Source organism: Rattus norvegicus, chromosome 3 (genome assembly GCF_036323735.1).
Source record: "Rattus norvegicus strain BN/NHsdMcwi chromosome 3, GRCr8, whole genome shotgun sequence".
Taxonomy (NCBI): Eukaryota; Metazoa; Chordata; class Mammalia; order Rodentia; family Muridae; genus Rattus; species Rattus norvegicus.
This window is the reverse complement of record NC_086021.1, coordinates 74,687,489-74,713,603: the sequence shown is the minus strand read 5'-3', so window position 1 is coordinate 74,713,603 and position 26,115 is coordinate 74,687,489. Positions and strand designations below refer to the sequence as shown.

Below are 26,115 nucleotides of genomic sequence, written 5' to 3'. Positions count from 1 at the left end.
TCTGTCTCTGTTTCTCTCTTTCTCGACATGGTATCACTGTATAGCCCCTACTTGCCTGCAGCCAATCCAACTTCCGGGAAGACACTTGTCAATGTCCCCAAGTCACCAACATTTTGTTATACCTAACAGTTCTTGGTCAATCTTCTCTTATTAAGGAGTCATTGTTATTTCACTCTGCTCTTTTTCATAATTCTCCTTCTGTGTGTACACTGCTCTATTTGTTCTCGATAGCGTTCGTGTTGCCGTCCGTTACTCCACTGCCTCAAACAGAATGAGAATTCCACAAGAGTAGGGATTTTATCACATAGCTCCATCTAAAGTGCCTTGGTACTTGTGATCTGAAATAATTATCATTTATTATATCAGTTTTACAATTCTGGGGTGCAGCTGGCCACCGGAAATTACATGAGGAGGAGCTAGGAATAGGACTTAGGTGTTGGTTGATTCTGACAATATGCAGCCCCATTCATTGCTTCTTTTTTTTTTTTTTTTTTTTTTTTCTTTTCTTTTTTTCGGAGCTGTGGACTGAACCCAGGGCCTTGTGCTTGCTAGGCAAGCGCTCTACCACTGAGCTAAATCCCCAACCCCTCATTGCTTCTTCTATATTGGAACGGAACCACTGAATATATTGTATGTTAACATTTGCGCATGTGTCCTATGAGGGCATTTTGTTCTTTTGCACTCTGGAACGTTTACTCTTGTATTAGAGCGTGTGCTGCACGTTGGTTTGTGTGTAGGTGGAAGGAGGGCTTTTCTCAGGCACATTTCTGAGTCTAATCTCGGGTCACTGCATCTAGATGACGTGTATCTAGAGCCTAGATGGGAACTGGGAGCTTTCAAATTGACATCTTTATAGAATATGCTATGGGACTGACTGTGGAGTTGGCCTCAACTTCCTGGGAAGTTGAGAGGAAGAAACCTCATTGCCATGAGTTGTCCCTCTGTCCCTTCCTTCCTCCCTCTCTTCTTCCTCTCTCCCTCCCTTCCTCCCTTTGGTCTGCCTTACTCTGTAGCCCAGGCTAATATGGAATTCACTCTGTAGCCCTGACTGGCCTTGAACTTGCATCCTGCCGGAGTATTGGGATTTGGATTTTTTTTTCTATTGCCACTCCATTCATGATCCTTCTTTTGTGTAAGTTTTTCTTTTCTTTTCTTTTCTTTTCTTTTCTTTTTTTTTTTTTTTGCCTTTTATTTGGAAGCCTTGTGAACCAGACTGCTTGAATTTGAATTCTGGCTCTCCAGTTTACCAATTATTCCTCAGTGTCTTGGATGCTCCAGGCTTCTCATCTATAAAATGGAGAAAGGTGTTCACCCCCTGGGAAAAGCAAATCCATACATATTGAATACTTTGTTCCTGGGACCTAGTTTTCAATATATTATTGTTGATGGTGATATTTGCTTATTTAGCTTTTGGGGTTGAATTCCTGATGGAATGCTGGGTTTACCAGTCAAACTAGTAAACGTTTTATGGTAAATCATTACACCCCTCTGATCAGCCTGTTTGAGAGCAGAGTACAAGACATTAAGTAAAAGAATGACTCTAAGATCTTGGAAGAGCCCAGGTATCTGGCTGGACTTGCAGATCAGTAACTTATTTGCGCTCTCTCTCTCTCTCTCTCTCTCTCTCTCTGTCTCTCTCCTCCCTCTTCTCCCTTCCCTTCCCTCTTCCTCTTTTTTCTTTTCATTCTCTATCTGTAGTCCTGGCTGTCCAGGAACTCCGTAGACCAAGACGGCCTACAGAACTCTGAGACATTGCCTTCTGAGTGCTGGCATTAAAGGGTGGGTCACCATTTCCCAGTGAGCTTTAGTGTTCTTGATATGCCCTGAAGATGCCTTCTCTTTATAATTAGTTTCTCCCTCCATCTCTCCCTCCTTCCTTTCCTTCCTTTCTTCTTGCCTGGGCTTACTTGAAATTCACTGTGTGGATCAGGCTGGCCTCAACTCCTCCACCTGCCTCTGCCTCCCAGATCAGGGGGTCTAAAACCCTGTGCAGATAGAATTCTGATAATGAAGACTGGTGACTTGGAATTGTGTCTTCTCTGGGGTAAATAATTCCATTCCTAGAGGTTCAGGTACTTGGCTGTATTCAGATGGCTTCCTCCTTGATTCTTGTTTTGTTTTGTTTGGGGTAGGCTTGCTTTACTTTTTAGTCCTGGCTGTCCTGTATCTCACTAAATAGACCAAGCTGGCTTCCTAGATCTGTCTGCCTCTGCAGGTACCATCAAGACTGGTCATCCTTGATTATGTAAATAGAACTACAGCATCAAAATTTCTTGCACAAACCAAATCACTAAAGAGGGAGCACAATGTCGTGTATTTTGTGGCATATGTCAATTTGTGGGAACAAGTCACTCCACTGGGATAGGAGGAAACAGAAGGAGCGGTGTGTGGTGTGAGGAAGTGTGACAATTTTGTCTTAGTTTATTGGTCCCTGAACAAGGCTTGGGAAGCAGCTGATGATCTGAGGTGTTTCTTGTTCTCTCACATTTCACTTGACAATTCTGCAAGACACCATGGTCATTGGGTGGCTTTGCTCTGTGATGAAAACAGTGTAAGGTTAGGTGCAAGCTTGCCAAATATATTGCCCAATGGGAAACTCACCTGTTTATGACTTCCTGTTCCTGGATTAGCTTGAAACTCCTTAACATTTTCAGCAATTTGAAACTGTTACTTATGGGATGCACCACAACTTACACACAGAAAAGGTCAGAAGGTGTATAGGGTTTGGGGGTGGGTACCTGTCCTCTTTTTTGAGAGAGACTCATTATCAGCATAGTTGGAGACAATAGACTTTTGCTCCTTATTGGGAGAGCTGACCTCTGGCCGTCCTGATACCACCCTGATGGCATCAAGCTGGCCCTGTGAGCTGCTGGGAAAGAGCCTTGTCAGTGGATGCTGAGTTAACTCTTCTTTAAGTTTTATGGTTGGTAAAAACAAGAGCCCTGCCCAGCACATTGATTCCAGGTCCTTCCTAGACATAACAGTCACTTCAAATGTGGTAGCCACACACCAAACCCAAATAAATTTCCCCCCTGACAGGTGGCTTATCTGTGGCAGAGGGCTGGCTTCCTCGGCTTGATGCTGCTCTTAGAAGGCTAGATAGATAACATGTTAACTCCTGGAACTATCTGGCAAATGGTGTGGGGTGGGTGAGGGGGAGGGAATTGAGTGAGGATCTCACCTGGCCTCGTACATCTCTGGAAGGCAGAATTAATAAACAGAGTTGTGTAGCCCATTAAAGGCACGTTCCCAGAGTGTGGCATCCGCATAACGAGAGGAGAGCAAGGTCTCAGGATGAATTCAGTTTGGGGCTACTGCAAAATAAAGTTCAGAACAAATTTAAAATTTTACTTAACTATTTCAAAACGCCCTGTGTTTTGATGTTTCGTCTTACCGGTTTTCAGGAGTAGAAGCTCCTAGAGAGCGAGCAGACGGTGTCACCTGACAGCACAACCACACTCCTTTTCTTTGTTCTTCTGCATTCTTCTGGACAAAGGTCCCACGTGTTCTTCAACCTCTTTTTACTGTTTATTTCTTTAATTTGTTTTTATTTTATGTGCATTGGTGTTTGCCTGCAGTATGTCTGTGTTGAGGCAATTAGATCCCTTGCAACTGGAGTTCCAGACAGTTGCGAGCTACCATGTTGGTACTGAGCTAGTGTTGGGTATTGAGACCAGCCAGAGCTCTTAACTGTGGAGCCATCTTCCCAATCCCCCACCCCTATGTGTGTTAGCCTTTAGAATACTCTTTCAAAGCAATAGACTCATACACTGTGTGCCGGACATGATCACATGTTGAGTCGTGGCCTTTGCTCACCAATATGCTATTTCTGGTAACGTACAGGTGGACCACATTTTTTTTTTTTTTGAGTTTGTGGATCCTTCTAGCTCTTGAGCCCCAAGATGCATACATGATCATTCATGAGCCCCAAGATGTTACATAGTTGCAGGTACACATGGAGGTCACCAAGACACCGGCTGCATGGGAGTGTGGGGAATCTTTCTTCTCACAAAGGCTTCCTTTCCTAGTCTTCCCTAGAGCACAGAAAGTGTTCCCTGTGGCTGTCCACTTCCATATAAGGTATAAAGGGCGTGGGCATTCACTTCAGTGAGCTCTGGTACCTGGGCCAATTTCATTTTACGTTGAAGCTACTGAGGTCCCTAGTGAAGAGCCTTCTGTTGAAGTCATGTGACTGAGTGACTGCAAGTAACTTAGGAAATTTAAAAATGCAAGGACACTTACCAGCCTACTTTTGAACTGCTGGAAACTGGGGATGGAAACTGGGAGAAGGTTATTTGAAAGGTTATCTTTAACACTGGGACAAGCTGAATGCAGTTTAGCAAGGGTTTGTGCCTAGCTTTTGCTTGATGTGATCATCCAAGGTATTGTACAGCTTATCTTATGCTTGTAAAACCTCAAGTTGGGTTCTTCAGTACAATTTTAGCCTCAAGCTGGGGAAGTGCTATCCTTCCTTTGAGATTTGCCATTTCCTTGGTTAAAAAATAGAACTGAAGACAACCAGAGAGTCACCAGGAAAATTATCCTCAATGAGAGAGACAATCAGACCATGGAGGAGACCGTACTGGTGTGAAGGACTATATAAAAAATATTAAGTCATTATAGCATTATAGGGCATTATAGGGCATTATAGGGCAACTGAAGTAGAGGATCATATATGTATATTACACACATATATGTAATATATACATATACATTACATAACATACACATATACATTATGTTACATACATAAATATATATGTATATATGTATACACACATATATATGTATATATATACACCCATATATATATACATATATAATCTTTTTAAAGAGGAAATTGGATCCCATTGTGGATGGCTATGAGTCTCTATGTAGTTGCTGGGAATTGAACTCAGGACCTCTGGATGAACTCTAAACCACTGAGCCATTTCTCCAGCCCCCCTCTCCCCTCTTTTGAGTCAGAGTTTTACAATGTGTCTCAGGGGGGCCTAGAATTTACTATGTAGGTCAGACTTATTAACTTATAATAGTTCTCTTGCCTTAGCTTCCTGACGTTACAGTTCTGAGCTACCTTTCCTGGTTGATAGTAAGCAATTTTTTTTTTCAGTACACAGAGTGTTATTCTAATTCCCGATTCCAAGATCCTAAGTAAGGCGGGATCGGTGAACTAAAGGGTGTCATTATGTGAGGACTAAAACAGACAATCAGATGTGTCATGAAGGATACATGTTCAAATATGGAGAAACACGGCAGACATACACCATGCCCTCCCTGTATTGGACATTCTGATTTTCTTCTGTGACCCAGAAAACCATGTCAAGCATCTAGTTAATCTTGAGGGGTGTGTGTGTGTGTGTGTGTGTGTGTATGCGTGTGTGTGTTCACAGTTGTGGATTCGGCTGACTTCAAGATGGCAGACATCTGTAGTGAAGGTAGAGACTTCCCTTTGTTATCTATCACGCTAAATAACAGGGTGACGTGTGTTTGCAGGCATTTGCATTACATGAGGAATCATAAACAACCTAAAGATATGTGAGCTGTGTGGGAGGATAGGTACAGCTTATGCACAAATCCACATTATTTTATATAAAGTCTCCATGGATACCACGGGATGACAGTGATTTGTGCTTGGGGAGCAATTAGGCTTTTCACAGCGGTTTACTAGACATTATTTTCTTAGGACCCTCTACTCTCTGTGGTAGCTATTCGTATATGGTGACGGAGCAGGCACGTTGAGTAAATACTAACTGGCTATCTTCTCTGCCCTTGGCCAAGGTCTGACATTCAGACTTGTTCCCTTCCCCTCCAACGGGAGAAGTGGCCCTTCACGTCCCAGAACATGTATAACAGTTCATGAGTTTCTAGAACGTGATTTGTATTGTGTAGGCGGACATTCCATTCTGAATCATTATATATTTCCTAATTCTTCAGCTTTTATCTCAAAAGCTATCTCTTGGCTCCCATAACTTCCTACGGTGAAGTTTTGGAGATTTGCATATCCGTATGTCATTGACTGCTTGTGGCATTATTTGATTAATGCACCTTTCCCTCACTCTGTCTCCCGGAGGTCAGGGACCGTCTCATATTCAATGCCTAGCATAGGGCAGTGTCTCAGGAAATGTTCATTAAAAGGACGCCTTTATTTAAGGTTTGCTGGCTATTTTTTTTTTCCTTAAAGATTATCCAACATGTGATCAACTTACTTGTGCCAATGGAGCCTGCTATAACACGAGTCAGAGGTGTGACCAAAAAGTTGACTGCAGGGATTCCTCGGACGAAGCTAACTGCAGTAAGTCCTATCCACTGACGAGACGGTGGCAAGTTGAGGCTGGCTTATACCGATTTGAGAGGAACCAATGTATATATACATTGCTTCCCAAGCTGGTGTCTACTGAATCTATATTAGTTGTTTGAAATCAACCACCGCTGGGAGTATTTATGCCGTGGATTTTGGTAGAAGCTACAAATCGAGCCCTTTCTATTCCCAAACAACTGGTTGTATCAGCACCCTGCTGCCTAATAAGCCACTTTTAAAATATGAGGTAGGATCTTCCAATGAAATTAGATGGTGATAACTGAATTGAAACGATCTCATTTTCTTTCTCGTTCCAACCTCGTGCCCCAGCTACCCTGTGTTCGCAAAAAGAATTTGAATGTGGCAGTGGAGAGTGTATCCTTCGCGCCTACGTCTGTGACCATGACAATGACTGCGAAGATAACAGCGATGAGCGCAATTGCAGTACGGTGATTTCCTCGTGTCGGGTCATGTGATCAGATGGGATAAGGGGTACTTCTTCCTCACCCAAATACTAACACGTTGTGGTATAATTAAAAATGGGCACGGCAGGTTCCCACGAGTCTGCCTAGGCTTGCCTTCACCTGCATAAGGACATCAACCGGCACTAACATACCACTTTTTTTTTTTTTTTTTTTTTTTTTTTTGTCTCAAAAGAAGTCTCTGTTTGGCAGAAGAAGCCAAAAGTTAATGGAAGAGCTATTATTCCAACCTTATTAGTATTGCTTGACCTGCGTTTCTTTATACTCCACCGGTCTTAGTAGAGGTGAAGGATTGTCAATAGTCACTTGCATTCTTCCCTACATCCTCTGTGACAGTGTCATAATATATCATAGGACTCTGATCTTTTAATTAATTAATTAATTAATTAATAATTTATTTTTTGAGGCAGGGTTTCCCTGTGTAGTCCTGGCTGTACTGGAACTCACTCTGTAGACCAGGCTGGCCTCCAACACAGAGACCCACCTTCCTCTGCCTCCGGAGTGCTGGGATTAAAGGTGTTTCCCACCACCGCAAGGTGAAGACTCTGATCTTTTTTTTTTTTTTTTTTTTGGTTCTTTTTTTCGGAGCTGGGGATCGAACCCAGGGCCTTGCGCTTCCTAGGTAAGCGCTCTACCACTGAGCTAAATCCCCAGCCCCGAAGACTCTGATCTTGATAGTAGAACTTGAGGGAGAGGAGTGTTTCCTGCTAACACTATTCTTGCTCCAATTTTGAAAGCCCTCTTGCATTTAAGTTAGGAGGTCAGAAGGTTCCTATGGTTGCTGTGAATGACTTTCACTGTCTGCTTCTTCCAGGAAATAGGTCTGTGTCATAGCTGTACTCTGAACTACTTTTCCTGGGATATTGTAAAGTTAGAGAAACCACGATAAGAGTTTTATCAGCTCCCGTGACTCCCCATCTTTCCTGGGGTCATTTGCTGTGTAGAATCTCTCTTCTGCTTTGATTGGCTGGTGCCCCATCTCCCTGTTGTACTGGGATCTAGGTCTTGGAACGTGGGCATTATTTCAGAGAGTGAATTAAAAAGTTTGAGGCATCATGGAGTGGGTGACTCCGAGTGATTGGGTGAAGATGGCAGTTCCAATGCTTCTTGTTTTTTCTCATTTTCCTTTCTTTCCTTCTCTTCCTTTTCTTCTTCATGTTTGTCAAGATACTAATGCTCAAACTGGTGCAGACGCTTCAGTTCCTAGGAGTGCCACGCAGGCAGAATGAACACTTTGATTTCTCCCAGGGACTGTGCCTTTGGAGTGCTTTGTTGTGTGTAATTTTTTGCTCTTTCTCGAGAGCTCGGGCGCTTCCGGCCAGGTTCTGTGATCAGCGGCCGCCTGCCTCACTCAGCTCCACCAATTGCCAGCTGATGCTTTTCCCTTGACCAATCATCTCACAGCCAGCTCTAGCGCTGCCAAGCCACCAATGGCCGCCCCAGCTGTGCCCTTTCTCCTGCCCACCTTCGTTGCCGTGGATGGAAAACACTACAGCCTTAATATTTTAAAACTATCTAGATAACTCAGTGGCTGGGCGAAGAATATCCTGCCCCATCCTCCTTGGCCTCCGCTGCTGACAGAGGCTGCAAACTATCAGTGTCGCTTCCTCTGCTCGATCACCTGCTCTGAATCCTCCATCTGATCCCTTTTCTTCTTCCCCCTGGGACCCAGAAGTCCCGCCTTTTCCTCTTCCAGTGATTGGCTTCTACCTTTTTTATTGACACAATCCACAACCAATTAGGGAAACAGTACTCCCAACTACAGTGCTCTGCTGCTCTCTTCCAGACTATGACACCTGCGGAGGTCACCAGTTCACTTGCTCCAATGGCCAGTGCATCAACCAGAACTGGGTTTGTGATGGAGATGACGACTGCCAAGATTCTGGTGATGAAGATGGATGTGGTAAGGACTAGAGGAGATTCCTACCTAGAATCATTTTCCTCCCTCAGAGGTTAAAAGGAGGCAACCCCAGAACCCAGCAGCAACAACATCAATTAATTAAGCCTCTCCTTCCCATTATTAGGGGAAATACCTTTCTTTTCTTTTTTTAAGGGTTTATTTACTTATGTATATGAGTGTTCTGTTTTCCTGTATGTCTGTCTGCCTGACAAAAGAGGGAATCAGATCCCATAATACACAGTTGTGAGCCACTATGTGGTTCCCGGGAATTGAACTCATGACCTCTGGAAGAGCAGCCACTGAGCCATGGCTCCAGCCCCACCCTTTCTTTTTCCTTCAAGACTACTTGTTTTATGGATGTAAAAATCATAAACCAGGGGAAAGAGGGAAAAGGCAGTGTTAGGGCCTTTAAAAATGCCTTGGCCTGTGGTAGTCTGAGTTTCCACTCTGAGTCACTGAAGGCTGGGCCACGCTGGGAACCTGGGGATGGAACTCAGGATGGGCAGGTACAAGCGACTTCCTATCCAACTGTCATTTGGGAAGGGCATTGCACTCTGCAGCTGTCACTAGCAGTCCTTCCAACAGTTCTACCTAACGTCCAGTATACACAGCAGGTGCCTCTCACTGCACATTGAAAATGCGGCATTTAAAATAGTTGACATTTGATCATATAGTGTCTCAGTAAAGGCTGGTGGTAGCCTTTATTACAACAATTAGGGTGTTTGGATTTTTGTTTCTCACCTGGCCCATATCTTCTTTTAGTCATGGATTATTAAGAGTGTCAAATCTGTAGGGTGGCCCATAACTCTTTCCTTCCCTTTCAGAAAGTAACCAGAGTCATCATAGGTGTTACCCAAGAGAATGGGCGTGTCCTGGGTCTGGACGATGCATCTCAATTGATAAAGTTTGCGATGGAGTTCCTGACTGTCCAGAAGGAGACGATGAGAACAACGTCACAAGCGGAAGAACCTGTGGTGAGTGTGGAAACTGCATATGGCTTGCTTCCTGATAGCAGTGCTTCTAGAACAGACTTTCAAACGCAGAAAAAAATCAATTGGCATTTGCACAACAAAATTCCTCAGTTCAGTCGCTTCATTGGCAAACATTTATGGTGTCTCATGGTGGGTCTTGCCTACACCAGCCCACTGGCATTTCATGCTAACCCACACGTGGTTTCATGATGGTGGGGAGTAGACCCACCTATCGTTTGAATAGTTTTAAGTCTCTGTAAGCATCATGTTTGCTAATGTATTGACCACAGCATGTCATTTGGGTGAGGACAGAGTGGAACAAAAGTACATACTAATAGGGAAAGTGGTTTTAATATCAATTATGATGATTTTGACATGGGAGTTTTTTTTGTGTGTGATACTAGGGCTCAGACATAAAGATTTATGAGTATTATGTTATACAAATGCCCTACCCACTGAACTTTGCCATCTGTCCTGTTCCATATATTTGATGTCTTATCTTATACTGGTCTTATTTGGCTACATTAAGACAAGCTTCTGATTCCTAGGGTGTATGTTGTCTTCTAGTGGTTCTAAGGATAGGTGATGACATATATAGGTAATAGTCTATGTAGCTATTTGGTATATAGGCACCCTTTTTTTCTCCTCCCCCCCCCCCCCCCCCCAGTCAGTCCAATTCTGAGAGCATCTCACATCTCAAAGGGGGACAGATTAGAACTTGCCCTCATCATTTGAACACTAACTCAGTCGGTGATTTCAAAGATGAGCACATGTAATTCTAAACTCCAAGGATTCCCCTCTCCCCCAATACTTGTCATATCTAAAAGTCCTTCCGTTCCATTTAGTATAAAAGCTTCAGAATAAACAAATGTTATATAATCAGTGGTCGAAGTTTAGAAAAGAGATATTAACAGAAAAACAAACAAACAAAGCTAATCTCCTGAAAGCCTACTATTGGAAGTCAGCTGTTGTCAGAACTACCAAAGCTTGACCTGATTGTTCATGAATGGGGTTAGTAGCCTTTTATACCTACTCATAACAGCAGTTGTAATATTAAAAGAAAAAGAGGTTTAACAGAAACAAAGCATTTGCTACATAGTATCGCAAGAGGCAGCTGGTTTTCTTGTTTTACTGCATGCTCATTGGGTTTTCCTATATGGAAGTTATTAGGTAAACTAGTCTCGTCCAGGGTCCATCCAGTTAACCGTTTCTTGCCTTCTCTGTTTAGGTATGGGTGTCTGCTCTGTCTTAAACTGTGAGTACCAGTGCCATCAGACGCCATTTGGAGGAGAATGCTTCTGCCCCCCAGGTCATATTATCAACAGCAATGACAGCCGTACTTGCATTGGTAAGTGTCAGCTTGGAAGACCAAGGGTTTCATCAGAGCGTACTAAAGAAACTGCCAACTCTGAAGCCTGGGTGGTTCTAGCCCTGAGGCTTTTGGGAGGTGACAAGCTAGAGCCCGGAGGTGACTAGTGAGAGGGACCTGCTCACCCCTGACTTGCTTTTTTTGGAAATATTTAGATGACCTGGCTGTGCTGGCTGGCTGTTATTTTTTAATTATTTCATTTATTTACATTCTAGTCATTGCCTGACCCACCCACTCCCCCTCCGTCCTCCCTTACACAATTCCTCATCCCATTCCTCCTCCCCCTTGCCTATGAGAGGGTGCTCACCCCCCACCAAACCTCCTCCTTCCCTGGGGCCTCAGCCTCTCAAGGATTGACTGCATCTTCTTCCACTGAGGCCAGACCAGGCAGACATTGCTATATATGTGCCAGGAGCCTCAGACCAGCCTGTGTATGGTCCTGGTCGGTGGCTCAGTCTCTGGGAGCTCCTGGGGTCTAGGTTAGTTGAGACTGCTGGTCTTTAATTCTTCCTCTAATTCAGCCACAGGGGTCCCCAACTTCAGTCCAGTGGTTGGGTGTGTCTGCCTCTGTCTCAGTCAGCTGCTGGTAGAGCCTCTTAGAGGACAGCCATGCCAGGCTCCCGTCTGTAAGCACATCATAACATCATTAATAGAGTCAGGCCTCCGCTTGAGATGGATCCTAAGTTGGGCTGGTCACTGGACTGCCTTTCCCTCAGTCTCTTCTCCATTTTTGTTCCTGCAGTTCTTCTAAACAGGAACAATTCTGGGTCAGTATCTGTCTTGTTTTTTAGTCAGCATAAACAGTGTGGGCTTGGAGTATAGCATTTTCAGACAGAATGTGTTCTCGCTGATTCCCCTCCACCCTCCTTCCCTCCCTCTCCCTGACCACTTACTGCTCTCTTCCACGCCGACCCCTCCCCCTTTCATGGTCTCCTTTTCATAGCCTTTCAAACCCATTCCCATACTTGCATATTAACGTAAGCTGGGGTCGAGAGCCATGCTGTATTTTAAACACTGAAAATAGACACAAGGAAGCCTTTTAAAGGACTAACGTTCATCAGGTTGGAGGGCTTGGTGCTGCGTTCAGTTCCCAGACCATGCGGTGGAAGGGGAGACTCAACACTCGCAGGTTGGCCTCCGACTTGCACACACTAATTATGGCATGTGCGTCTCACACACACACACACACACACACACACACACACACACCCCTCAGAAAAGTATTCTGAAAAAACATTCTAACTTTTTATTCCAATTTGTTTTAAAAAATACTGAATTTGGATAAACCAAATGAAGGCTATTTAGTTTTTATTGTCAGCATTGGGCTGGAACATAGCTGCACATTTTTGAATGTAGTTGGCCTTAGTAACTGTCTATAGGCAGAAGGCCATTTGGATACATTTGCAAATTCAATTTGAAAAAAAAAGTTTTTATTAAATTTAATGACAAGGCAGTATGAAAGTGAAATTAAATTTTGTATTAAAATATTAAAAAAGCCATCATTTCATATTAGTGTGTTGGTGGGGCAGGGGGGTTACTACAGGGCACATGTGGAGGGCAGAGTACAGTTTTGTGGTTATGGCGGTTTGGGGACTGAACTCAGGATGCCAGTTTCTGTGACACTCACCTGGGCTGTTTTGCTGGTCACTAACTTGGAGTCTTGAGAAACTTTTTCAGTGTTACAGGGTTGGTGTGCTGTCTTTTTATCTTAAGTAAAATAATCTAAGGAAGATATTCTGGTGATATCGGAAGGAATGCAGTAGTTTTTTTTTTTTTTCCTGCCTCTGCCCCTTCTTTGCCTCTGCCTACCAAGTTCTTAGATTATAGGCATGCACTACCATATACCTCCAATTTTAACTTTTTAAATATCAGGGCCATATCCTAAGGTGTGCCTATGGCTTAACTATCTTAAGTAACTATATTTATTTAGTCTTAAGTATTAAAATAAAATGGGTCTCCCCATGTCTCACACCTAGCATTTGGGAAAGGGAGGCAGGAAGATGAGGACTTAGCTGGATAGTGAGTTTGAGGCTAACCTGGTCTATAGAAGACACTGTGGTTCATGCCTGTCACCTAGAGTCTGAGAAAAGTCTAAACTATTATAGGCAACCATCCAGGATTCTAATAACGTGAAGACGTTTTGTAGATGAACTGTTCTCTGAGATGGAGATGTTTTCCCGTTTATGCTCATTGCACTGCACTGGGGTGCAGTCAAGGATTAAACCACCCACATAGGTGTATCCTCATGTGTCTGGCAGGTGAACTTCTCCATCTAACTCCGGAAGCCCTGCCCATGTCCCCTGGTATCCCTCTGTGAGTGACATTCTGTTTTCCAGGGGGCGGTGCTCATTGGTGGGGTGAGACTGCCCCTTTGTCTTTGGCAAGGGTCAGGCGTCTCTGCTCCCCTGGCTTGCCAGCGCGCTGCCAATCCCATTCCCGGGCTTTCCCGTCTAGGCTTTTCCCCTTTCTCTCAGGAGAAAAGGAATTCCAAGAGAAATACCAGAAGCCATGCTCTCAGTATTACATCAGCTCTCCTTTTTTTCTTTCACAATCCCCAAAGCAAGTGGTTGGGTGGGGACTGTGGGGGGTGGGGTTTAGGAGAGGTGGGGATTGTGGGGGGTAGTGATTGTAGGATGTCGGGGGTGGTGGTGATTGTGGGGGTGGGGATTGTGGGATGGGGAGGTTGTGTGGGGGGTGGGGATTATGGGGGTGGGGATTGTGGGGGGTGGGGATTGTAGGATGTGGGGGTTGTGGGGGATGAGGGTTGTGAGGGGGTGGGGGTGGAGTGTCAGCTGTCTTGCAGTGGAAACTTGATAAGCCATGAAGTCTTTTCAGCAAGAGACTTGCTTTTACAGTGTGCCCAGGCCTGTGCCGCCCACAACCTGTTCCTGTGCCTTTTCTCCCCTTCAACATAGCCATTTCCTGTCCTCCCAATATACAACTCTGAACTGAGGCTGGTCTCTACAGGAGCTTCTTGAACAAACGTCAGAGACTCTCGTCTCTTCCGTTTTTAACTTTGCAAGGTGTTTTGAGTTCTGTAGTTTTTACACGTAGCCTGCTAATGATGTGATTCGGAAAACCAGACTCATGGGGCTGCCAGTTGTTTGTTTTTCGGGCTTACCAAACACATTCAGTCAGATGCACAATAGGAGCCGCCATGGTTGACCAGTGGTGGACGTGTTTTAAATTTCAGCGGGCATCCTTCAGTCGCCCCACCCCCACCCCAAGCTCCTTCTGGGACCTGCATACAGCCTCATTTACAGATAAGCTCAACAGTCTACATTTGAGGGCCTTTGTGACTGGAAGTCCCCCTGCCACCTGCAGAGGCCTCTTCTGTGACCTTCCCTGTCAAAAATTCAAGGATGCATGATTTACTTTTGAGGCTGTTTGTTTCAAAGATGACTGTAATCTGGGTGAAGAGAACCCTAGTTTAAACACAGGACTTTATGAAACCAGATATACGCTTGTTTAAGCCGAGTTGAGATTTCAGGAGAATTGTTTTGATTTGTTCTCTCAAGCATTTCAACTCAATAAATCCTCTGTGTAGTTTTCACCCTCTGCATGGCTGACTCGCTGACTCCTTACTTGACTTGAGGTGAGGAGGTGCCTTCTTGGACGTGTCTCTCCATTGTATGCCTCGGTGGTACATCAAGAATAAAACCGGGTAATCTTGACACGGAATCTGGTGTCTTTCCACCATTCACTGGCCCTTGGTCGTTCTGACCTGGAGTTTCTTCGGCTTGCAGGAACGCTTTACTGGGCTCATTGTTTCTGACTGACAAGACACGCTGTTTGTTGACAGAATGACATCGTGCTGCAGGGTCAGGGCAGGGAGGTCATCCAGCATGCAGGGTTTCACACAGCCTGGCAGAGCTATCTGAGGTGATTTCAGCCCAAAAGTAGCGTTTGAATTTTGCCAAAGCAGTATTTGTTGCTAGGAGTGAGGGCAGAGAATAAGAAAGGAAAAGGCATAGATGGATGTGAAGGGAGCATGCATAGGCTGCTTCTCATTTCAGGCGTTTCCACAGCATTCCTAGTTTCACAATTCCCCCCGCCCCACCCCGTCCCACTTTTGTTTTCATATCTTATTTGACTGATGATAGATGTTTAATTAGCCTTCATTTTTCACAGTTAGGGATCTAAATAGCACAATCTTTCCGGTTGTGGTTTCTTTTGAGTCACAGTCTTGTAGTCCAATCTTGGCTGTACTGGCGAAGGACATGGCATGCATTACTGGAAATGGCAGTAGCCTGACACAATTATTTAGATCTGAAATGTCTTCAAAGCAAGGCGGTAGGAAGGGCGTTTGGGCCTTAGATGTCCAGTTCTGGTTTCTTCTGTTTGGCATTCCTACTCCGGCTGCTCTCTGATTCCAGACCCAGAATCAGATGGTGGGCCTGTGAGATGGCTCAGTGGGTAAAGGTGCTTGCCTCCAAGCCTGATGACTCGAGTTCAATCCCAAGGACTTATATGGTAGAATGAAAGCATCAACTCACAAGTTGTCCCCTGACTTTCACACACATACCCTGGAACGCATACACACACACACACACACACACACACACACACACAAAATAGGTGGTATCTGCACATAGTAACACTCTTTAATGCCATCAGAGGACGGTCAAGGCCATACATAGGCTACATAGAGACTTTGTCTCCAAAGAGCCCAAATTGAATAAACAAACAAATAAGGAAGTATAATCAATATGCTTTCCTACTGCCAGAGGCTTAAGTGGCTGTTCACAGTTAGATAGGGAGAGGTCATGGACTTGAAGAATATTTAAATGTGCTAGTTTGCCAAGGCTAGGACAATTTGAGCATCCTTCGGACCTTACGATTGTGAAGAAAGTCTCTGGTAATGTTGTATGTGTCATATTAGAATTTTTTGTCCTTTGTGTGTGACATCTGTATCTCCTTTATGTAAGGGACGTTCAACTTTTTAAGTGCATGAGTGATTAAGGAATATACAAGATAATTTTAATGTTGCTTGTGATTTTGGCCTCAAAGCAAAGGCACTTGGGTAAACAGAAATTCCCAATACTTTATTTGCGCCCACAGACCATTTTTATGGGGGATCGTCTTACAAATTCACAAATAATGTTGCCCAATAGAACTTTCTGGCAAATGTCAATATTCCTGTAGCTTCACATTTCTTGCATTCAGTAGTCCCATGTAGATATTGAGGACTTCAAGTGTGGCAGACAAGGCTTAGCAACATATGTTGCTAAGGGGACACATGGCTAGTATTGGAAAAACATGGGTACGAAGGGAAGTATTTTTGCCAAAACGCATGCATCTTGTAAGCCAATGTTAATTAATACTAACAATGAGACATAGTAACATTGTGGGTACGGTGCCATGAACCCCTGTAAAAGTGAGCCTCCCTGGAGACCAGAACATTCTTGGGCTGTCTCCTTGATGAAAATACCCGTCTTAAGCTTCTGCCTTCTGTTTTGTATATTTCTCTGCACATGGACGTAATGGCGTTTCTGGACATAGCATACAGTATTTCTTTCTGGGAAGCCCCAAGAAATGCTGATGAACACGACTATGAATGTGTTTCTCTCATGTGGCAGATTTCGACGACTGCCAGATATGGGGAATTTGTGACCAGAAGTGTGAAAACCGACAGGGCCGTCATCAGTGCCTCTGTGAAGAAGGGTATATCCTGGAGCGAGGGCAGCATTGCAAATCCAGTGACTCCTGTGAGTACACGGCCGCTAGCTCCGAGTGTCTTCTTTCTATAGCAGATGCAGAAGAAATAACAATGTATCTGTGGCAAGGCTTCATCACCTCAGAGTGTGGGTAGCCTTTCGGCCTGGAACCTAAGATAAGCCTTAGTTTTGTATTATTTATTAAGGAAAAATTGGTATATAGATGGTGAACATCCCTAATACTTTTCTCTGCCTTCCCTTTGCAGTATTAGGTACTAAGGCCTCAACCATCAGAATGCCTTTGAATTTCAGGTTTTTTTTTTTTTTTTTTTTTTTTTTTTTCCAGAGATAGGGTTTTTCTTAGTGTAGCCCTGGCTGTCCTGGAACTTACTCAGTAGACCAGTCCAACCTGGCCTTGAACTCAGAGATCCACCTGCCTCTGCCTCCTGAGTGCTGGGATTAAAGGTGTGAACTGACCAGCTGAGTTTCAGTCATTTTTAACGGCTTCTTTACTGGTCCAGGCTATTGTATCACCCAAAATTTTATTGTAGAATAAGATTTATGGCTACAGTTGATAGGCAAAAATATTTAACGTTTAATTAATTTGCCTATTACCAGTGTGTTGAAGTTACCTGGAGAAATAGTTTAGACAGTTTCAAAATGGACATGGTGAATTTGGTTTACATTTTTGTGAACATTGAATTCTAGGTGTTTGATGGAACTCTCTGACTGATGGGAATCATCTGTTAGACTGGGTTTCAGGGTGTTGATTTTTACTCCTTTCCTCCCTTCCTTTTTCCTTTATTATTTCCATGGAGGCACATGGCCAGCCCTTAGCTCTCAGTTCCCTTTTGGCTTTTAAATGTATCTGGTGCCTTCTGAAAGTACACTGCTCATGCGACCCGCAGGAACAGCCTGTTTTCTTTTTCTTCTTGCATGTTATGTACATTTTTAGGTACAGATAATTTTGACAGTTACATTTATTCATTTTTGAATAGATAGTATGCTCATGACCAGTTTGGAGTGATGGCATATGGTTGTAATCCTAGCACGTGGGCAGTGGAAGTCCAAGGTCATCCACAACTCCTTGGTTAAGTCTGAGTCAACCTGGACTATATGAGATCTTGTCTCCAGACAGAAAATAAAAATAGTAAATATGTCCTTTTAGCCTTGATTCTGTCTCCTAAGTTTTATATTTCCTTTGCAACAAATTGCTCTTCATTTCAGTCTTAGAGAATTTAAAAATGTAAAACAAAAGTGCAATTATAGGTCTGGAAAGATGGCTCATCAGTTAAGAGCACTGTCTGCTCTTCCAGAGGTCCTGAGTTCAAGTCCCAGCAACCACATGGTGGCTCACAACCATCTGTCTTGAGATCCGATGCCCTCTTCTGGCCTGCAGGCATACATGCAGGCAGAAAGCTGTATGATGTATATATAATAAATATTAAAAAAGAGAAAATTATAGATATTTAACCCTATTTTTACATGTACTAGTAAACATGAACATTTTGCTACTGTCACATTTTTAAGACACTTCCTTGGTTGTTGTTATTTATTATTATTTTATGAAGATTTATAAGACAGTTTCTCACACTGTAGCTCATGCTGGCCTAGAACTCACTGTGTAGACTAGCTTTAATCTGGATAGTCCTCCTGTCCCAGGAGCCTCCCGAGTGCAACTAGAGGAATGAACCACCACTCCCTGCTTTAATTATTGTTTTATATTATGGCACAGCACATCAGCATTGAATGCATGTACAGTTCTAAAAAAATGTTTTTTATATGTGTCTGAGTGCTTTGCCTGCAAGTGTGTCTATGCAACTGTTGCACATCTGGTACCCAAGACATCCAGAGGAGGGAGTCAGAAAACCTGGAACTGGAGTTATAGAAAATTACAAGATGTTCTTCAAGTTGTGGGACTCAAACTTGCATCCTCTGGAAGAGAACTCAGTGCTTTTAACCACTGAGCCATCTCTTCCACCCTGCATATAACTTTTTTAACCCATCAATCATATTTTTAGCCACCACTAATAGCATTCATTGAGTGATTTCATCATGATACCTTGTGTACTCGAGAGTCTATAGTGTAGATTTGGATCCACCAGAGCCATACCTTCCTGGAGTCTTTAAAGTGTGTTCTGTATTTAACAGAGCATGAACATACATGTGGCTATAAACTGTCCAAATCAAGAGACTTGTTGTATTCTTTTCTTAACTGCACTGGACCAACTGCTCTGCTCTAACCTATTTATTGTGGAATACTTGGTTAAGCATCTCTGTGAGCCAGTTCACCTCCTGTAAGGTTGGGAGAAGGGTTGCTGTCTGCTTGTCTCATGGGAATCATAGATGCTGACACCACTTGTTCTTCACTGTTTTGGCTGTCTTCTTCTCCCTTGCAGTCAGTGCAGCCTCTGTTATCTTCTCCAATGGTCGGGATTTGCTAGTTGGAGATCTTCATGGAAGAAACTTCCGGATTCTAGCAGAGTCTAAGAACCGAGGAATGGTTATGGGAGTGGATTTTCACTATCAGAAACACAGAGTTTTTTGGACAGACCCCATGCAGGAAAAGGTAAGTAGAAAATTCAAGGGCATAGCTTATGGGCTGAATGGAACCTAAAGCACAAAGTGTTGATAGCTTTTCATTTTGGGGGGAGGAGTGGGGAAACGCTCCTTTGTTTTCTGACAAGAACAGCCCTTGAGATATTTTATGTTAGTCAGCGTCTTTTCCATGATATACTATTACATGTGAGCTGTGAGACAAAGACAGCTATTATTTGGATTAGCCTTGAGCAACTTTTAATTTTATTCGTAAAGGAGTCCAAAAGGCTAATTAAAAGAAATCATAGATCTTTCAGAACTAGATAGATATTTAGTCGCCATTTTGGAAACTTGATCATTTAAAATATAAAAATACTCTTTTTACTTGCATGATAAAAATCAGATTTTTTTTTTAACCTTCACTTGTTCATGGAATTGTAACTGAAGGTTGGGCAAAAAATTGGCAGGTTTTTTTTATGTGACAGCCAAAATATTACATTGTTTTACTTAGAAATTAAGATTGATTTTTTTGTTAGAAGTTTGTATTAAAAGAGTCATTAAAAGAATTTTGTTTATTCATTTTGCATTTCTTTTTTTTTTTTTTCTTTTTTTTCGGAGCTGGGGACCGAACCCAGGGCCTTGCGCTTGCTGGGCAAGCGCTCTACCACTGAGCTAAATCACTAACCCTTTGCATTTCTTTTAATGTGAAACCAAGTATACCTTTAAAAGAGTCTAATTAGGATAGTACACAAAGTTGAGAATTTTGATCATTAGCAATTCTTGTTTGAATAGAACTAAAAAATTAAAACAAACTATCATCTTTATCAAAACAAAACAAAACAAAACACACTATAAAACTCAACCATGTATTTGCCCTATGTATACTCTGAACAAAATTCATTTTCTTCTGGAAACTTTATAGGGTCGAGATAATTCTATCTATCTATCTATCTATCTATCTATCTATCTATCTATCTATCTTCCATCTACCTATCATCCATCCATCCATCCATCCATCCATCCCTCCATCCACCCATCCATCTCCCTATCTATCTACCTACCTGTCTGTCTATCTACCTATAATAAAATATAGGAAAACAAGGTTCATGCTCTGTTTTAGGAAGTATAATGACTGTTATTTCTTTCAGGTGTTTTCCACTGACATCAATGGCTTAAATACCCAAGAAATTCTTAATGTTTCTGTTGACACTCCAGAGAATCTGGCTGTGGATTGGATTAATAATAAACTTTATCTGGTAGAGACAAAGGTCAACCGCATTGACGTGGTCAACTTGGAGGGAAATCAGCGTGTTACTCTCATAACTGAAAACTTAGGGCATCCTAGAGGAATTGCCCTTGATCCAACTGTGGGGTAAGTGACGCCTATTCCTTTCCGTGTACATCTAACTGGAGGTGGAGTCATTGGAGGTTAATTCTGAGTTCTTTCAGGTTTTGTACTCTAGAACCCATGTTTAGCAGGTTCCTAGATACAGAGGCTTTAAAGAGTTCACTAAACTTTACTCCAAATGAGGAGATATAATCAAAGCACACCTATTGGTGCCGTGGAAGCACCTGACTTGTTGGTGTGACCTGTCTTCTTTCTACTTAACCACATTTGCCTAGCTCTCGGCTCTTTTTCGATTATAACACAACATTAGCATGCTCCCTACTCCCGCCCCAATTAAGGGGATTCACTTGAGCATGAACTTGATGACAGGGTTATTAAAGGGTGGAAGGCCATTGTGAGTACTCTGCTTAGTCCTTATTCCCTTCAGAGTGTAGATCTCATGCTGATCATCAGTGTGAACCAACACAGCACACCAAATGCCTAGTTCCATTCAGGCTTAACTGCAAATGTTTTAGACCCCCACATTCGAGTTTTAGGAGGCTAAGGTAAACTTACGGACAGATTCTTTCATCTTCTGCTCTTCCTTTGTAGCTATTTGTTTTTCTCAGATTGGGGAAGCCTCTCTGGGCAACCCAAGGTGGAGAGAGCCTTCATGGATGGTAGCAATCGGAAAGACCTGGTAACAACCAAAGTGGGGTGGCCTGCTGGGATCACTCTGGATCTGGTGTCCAAGCGAGTTTACTGGGTGGATTCTCGTTATGACTACATTGAAACTGTAACATATGACGGAATTCAAAGGTGAGGATTTTTTTTTTTACATAGCTTTAGAAAGTTGGGAGGAATTTTATAAATATGAAGGACCAGAATTATAATCAGCTTTGTGAAACGAGAGCATGATTAACCTTCGTGTTGAATTGTGCCCTCAGTGACCTGCTCTTTCCTAGTGCCAGGAGGCAGAGGCAGGTAGACCTCTGAGTTCGAGGCCAACCTGGTCTACAGAGCAAGTTCCAGGATAGCCAGGACTATACAGGGATAAACCTGCCTCAAAACAAACAGACAAACAACAACACAAAAACATTTATTTTCTTATTTTTATTATTAATATTTTCTGTATGTTTTCATCTTTTTCAAGAGCCCCATTGTACTGTTTTCAGGGCTTGATGACATCTTTTGCTTGGACAGTAGTTTCTCCTTGAGGATATCTCTAGTTGTGAGTCTAATCAAATGATTGATTGTGTCAGTGGTGGTGCACAGCCTTTAATTTCTTTTTTTTACCCAGTGTCTTCTGCATTGTTTTCTCCCTATTTAAGCAGTTCTGGCCACTGTGCTCCTGCTGCAGTTCTGATCTGTGGACAGTTTCATCCGGGATTTAAGAGTGGTAGTACTGGGTGTTTGCCAGGCACTCCCCTGTGTTCCATTGTCTGGCTTCCTAGTTGCTGAGGACCAGTCTATGGTGCAATGGGATATTTCTGTTGGTGATTCAAAAGCCTCCCCAAAATGTGTCTATTTCAACTTGTTCTGTATTATAACAGGAACTAATTTAGGTTTTTAGAGATTCAGCTGGATAAATTACCTCTTCACTAAAATAAAAACAAGCAACAGAGATATGACCCGAGCTTGTATCCTTCGTAACAGGAAGACGGTAGCTCGTGGAGGCTCCCTTGTTCCGCATCCCTTTGGAATAAGCTTATTTGAGGAACACGTGTTCTTTACTGATTGGACAAAGATGGCTGTGATGAAAGCCAGCAAGTTCACAGAAACCAACCCTCAAGTGTACCACCAGTCTTCCCTGAGGCCTCACGGAGTGACGGTTTACCATGCCCTCAGGCAACCCAATGGTAAGTCTCTGGACAATGCTCACCGTACTTGGTACAGGAAAGGGTTTCTTGTAGTTATGGAAACCGATGAGGCATCACATGAGGTTTGGGTGCTGTGCAGGTGTGTTTACAGTTGTTGAGAGTCCTAACCTCCTCAAGATCATGAACATTTGAAGAAATCAATGTCGGTTATTTTAGAGTTACAGTCACAAATGTCAAGGACATGCCTTGAATGGATGCTTCTTGGTAGTGTATGCCAGAGCCTGCCCAAGTGCTTGGTTCTAGCAGCAAATGAACTGTACCAACTCCTTACTCTCTACTGGGAGCAGTGTACAGCATTTATCCTGCTACACTTGAGGACAGTGGGGTTCCATGCAGCATAAGAGCTCATTTTTCTTACTGTCAAGTGTGTTCTCTACTTGTTTGGTTATGTTTTGCATTTGTTCTTTGGTTTGCATTAGGGCTGTCATAGACAAAATATGTTTGGTATGTTTGTCTGGTCCCTAATTAAATCTCTGGTTGCAAATGCCTTCAGTCCCAGCCGAGGCAGGTATCTCTCTGAAGTTGATTATGCTATAGATTCATAGTAACAAAAAATGAATAGTACTGACTTAGAAATATTCACAAAGGACTCTTGGTTCAGATAGTTATTATAGAGTAGGATTTATGTGTGTTTGAGGGTTTTAAATTGAACTTTGACACATTTATTTGCACTGTATTTGGCTATTTTCCAAGTTTGTGGCCCTAAGAAAAGAAAACACTGAAACCAAGGCGATGTTGGTAGAAAGATAAATCACAATTCAGAGAAAGTCCTCCTGGTGACTGAGGAATCTGTTTAGAATGAAGAAAAAGTATAAATTAATTAAATTGACCTTTAATCACACACTAGATATATTTAGATGGATAGCGTTTAGTACGATACACTTGAAAAAAATGCATGCTTAGTCTGAAAACATTTTGGACGTCTCTGGAGTGATTTCTCAGACTCTTTGAGCTCTTGGATTCAGAGTTACTGTAATCTGCTCAGCCACCCCTATTATATTTGTTATTTGGCTCTGAATGATATCTGGCCATTCCCTCAAATCAACATAGTACAGAAAATAAGAATAATTTGAAGTTTCTGAATATGGTTTACAAAGCAGGTGAGTAACTCAGGGAAGAGACCTGCACTAACACCTACATGGGGGGGGGGCGCTTCCAACAATTTGTAAAGAGGGGGGTCTGATGCCCTCTTCTGGCATCCCTGGACACTGCACACACATGGTGCATAGACAGGCAAACACCTATACTCATAAGACAAACAAAAAATACATTTTATAAAGCAGACACAGTACTTAGAGTTGGCAGCCTTGAGCACAGGCTGCAGTGACCTCTCTGAAGGCATAAACTTGTACGACAAATGCATAGCAGGGTTTGGGACCAGATCTATTTTAGTTGACCATTTAAATCTTGGCAACTTTTCAGAACCTGCTGGGGTAATAATTTTTCTCTCTAAGAGCTATTGGTAGTACACTAACTTACTTGTAAAACATCTACTCTCTAAGTAATAGGGAAAGTGTGCACAACAGGAAAGATTCTATCATAGGAATACATTACTTGGCTGTGTGTGGTTTGTGTTACTGCGGTTTTCTCAGTACACCTTCATCTTTCCTCAGCCACCAATCCGTGCGGGAGCAACAATGGGGGCTGTGCGCAGGTCTGTGTCCTCAGTCACAGGACGGATAATGGTGGCCTGGGCTACCGGTGCAAGTGTGAATTCGGCTTTGAACTGGATGATGATGAGCACCGCTGTGTTGGTAAGAAACGTTTACCAACCTTCACTGTCTTTCTGGTGGACGTCACGTGGTTTATGTGCATATGCTTCTGCCCAGACTGTCCCATTCTGCACTGGGCTAGCTCTGTTGACTGAATTCTTCCCTGTAAGAACAGTATAGTGTTCTCTGCACAAAGAAAAATTGGAGGGTTGATTTCTCTTTGTTCCTTGTTCAGGGCTAGGGATCTTTCCCTTTTATTATTAGATAGTATTAGCTCTGACCTTTAGATCCTATTTGATTAGGTTTGAGCTACTTTCTATTTCTACTTTCTTTTTTAGGCTGGCCTCGAACTCACAGTCTTCCTGACTCAGCATCCTGACTTGGGGTCGTGTACCACCATTTGGGGTTCTCCACATTTCCTTTCCCCTGTGCTGGGGTTGGAACCCCGGGGTCTTGTGCTCTGCCTGTCACCTTACTATCTCCACCTCACATGCTAGCCTTAATTTTGATGGATGGGAAGCTGCCCATTTCTGTGACCGACTTCTAGGTCAGCTGGCCAGGTGGCCATATTCCAAAACGGTTCTTGTTTCTCCAGGAGACTGCCCTGTGTCCTGGCTATCAGCGTATCTATTCCTGATGACTCTGCACTCCACTAACATGGCTGCTCCCGTTCACCACTCTTCACCCTCTGGATATATTCTTGCTCTCTAGATATTCCTGCCTCTGGTGTCGTTAACTTCTCTGATAATCTAGTGTTTAAAAAAAATAGAACATTGCCTAATGATTTGATTTTAAACTTCTTCAGTTTTTGCCTTTCTAGTTTGGAAGCACTTCCATTGTCTTTGAATTTTCTAACATGACGTCATGGTTTTCATTTCTTCAGTCTCTCATGCTCTCTCCCTTATTGCTTTTTGAATAATCTACATAATTTCTACTCTCTGTCTCTGTGTCTCTCTCTCTCTGTCTGTCTCTGTGTCTCTCTGTCTGTCTGTCTCTGGCTGCCCTGTTTAACCAAGGGAGCTGCAGGTTCAGTGAGAGACACTGTCTCTGGAAATAGGGGCTAGAGCCCTTCCTCTGGCCTTTGCCCTCTCAGGAGTGTGCCCAAACACAAGAAGAGATGACAGGGGTGTGAATAGGATGTGAGTGTACATGATACTTGTGTATAAAAATATAATAACAAAAGAGAGGACTTGAACGCTCATGTGACCGTGGTTTACTCATTTCCCTTCCTCTAGACTGGTTTCCGGTTATATTTACTACACATTCAGTTGTTGTTCCCCTCCGAGTTAGGTTTTATGATTATCTAGTGTACTGGATGGATGTAAGTAATGTCTCCAGAACAGGGCAGGGGCGGCACTGCGAGCTCACTCTCTGTGTCCTTCTTCCTACAGCCGTTAAGAACTTCCTGCTCTTCTCATCGAAAACGGCTGTGCGTGGAATCCCATTCACCCTCTCCACCCAGGAAGATGTCATGGTTCCTGTCACAGGGAGTCCATCCTTCTTCGTTGGAATTGATTTTGATGCCCAACACAGTACTGTCTTCTATTCAGATTTGTCAAAAGACATAATTTATAAACAAAAAATTGATGGCACAGGTGAGGAAAGTGTGTGTGTGTGTTGACCTATTTGACTTGTTCTCCCTAATACTAGCCATTACTCATTTGTTTTGCATACATATACATACATGCATATATGTGTATATATATGAGTGCCCTACTCTTCTCTATGCCTCTCGTTTGGTGTAGCTCACACTGGTTTGGAACTTGAGAGCGTTGCCTGCCTTAGCCTCTGAGGTCTGGGTTAGATACAAGCTGCGTCTTCCTCTGATACCTCTCGTTTATTATCAAGACAAATCATAATCAGAGTTGCTTTATTTGTAAGTTTGTTGGAGATAGGGTCTTACTGTGAAGGCCCAGTTGATCTTGATCTGTGTTATATAACCCAGTCTGGCCTCAAACTCACAGCCATGCTCCTGCCTCAA

The 26,115-nt window shown here is 43.0% G+C and overlaps 1 protein-coding gene across 1 annotated transcript in view; it reads left to right on the top strand.

Moving 5' to 3' along the window:
• Lrp2 (LDL receptor related protein 2) overlaps positions 1-26,115 on the top strand; it is a 157,388-nt gene that overhangs the window by 40,932 nt on the left and 90,341 nt on the right. Inside the window, exons 5-16 of the mRNA NM_030827.2 lie at positions 6,182-6,292; positions 6,629-6,742; positions 8,567-8,683; positions 9,505-9,654; positions 10,880-10,999; positions 16,600-16,728; positions 19,077-19,246; positions 20,364-20,587; positions 21,155-21,361; positions 22,199-22,401; positions 24,036-24,176; positions 25,526-25,729. Of these exons, the coding sequence (NP_110454.2) occupies positions 6,182-6,292; positions 6,629-6,742; positions 8,567-8,683; positions 9,505-9,654; positions 10,880-10,999; positions 16,600-16,728; positions 19,077-19,246; positions 20,364-20,587; positions 21,155-21,361; positions 22,199-22,401; positions 24,036-24,176; positions 25,526-25,729 (1,890 nt within the window). The remainder of the gene's footprint in view (positions 1-6,181; positions 6,293-6,628; positions 6,743-8,566; positions 8,684-9,504; positions 9,655-10,879; positions 11,000-16,599; positions 16,729-19,076; positions 19,247-20,363; positions 20,588-21,154; positions 21,362-22,198; positions 22,402-24,035; positions 24,177-25,525; positions 25,730-26,115) is intronic.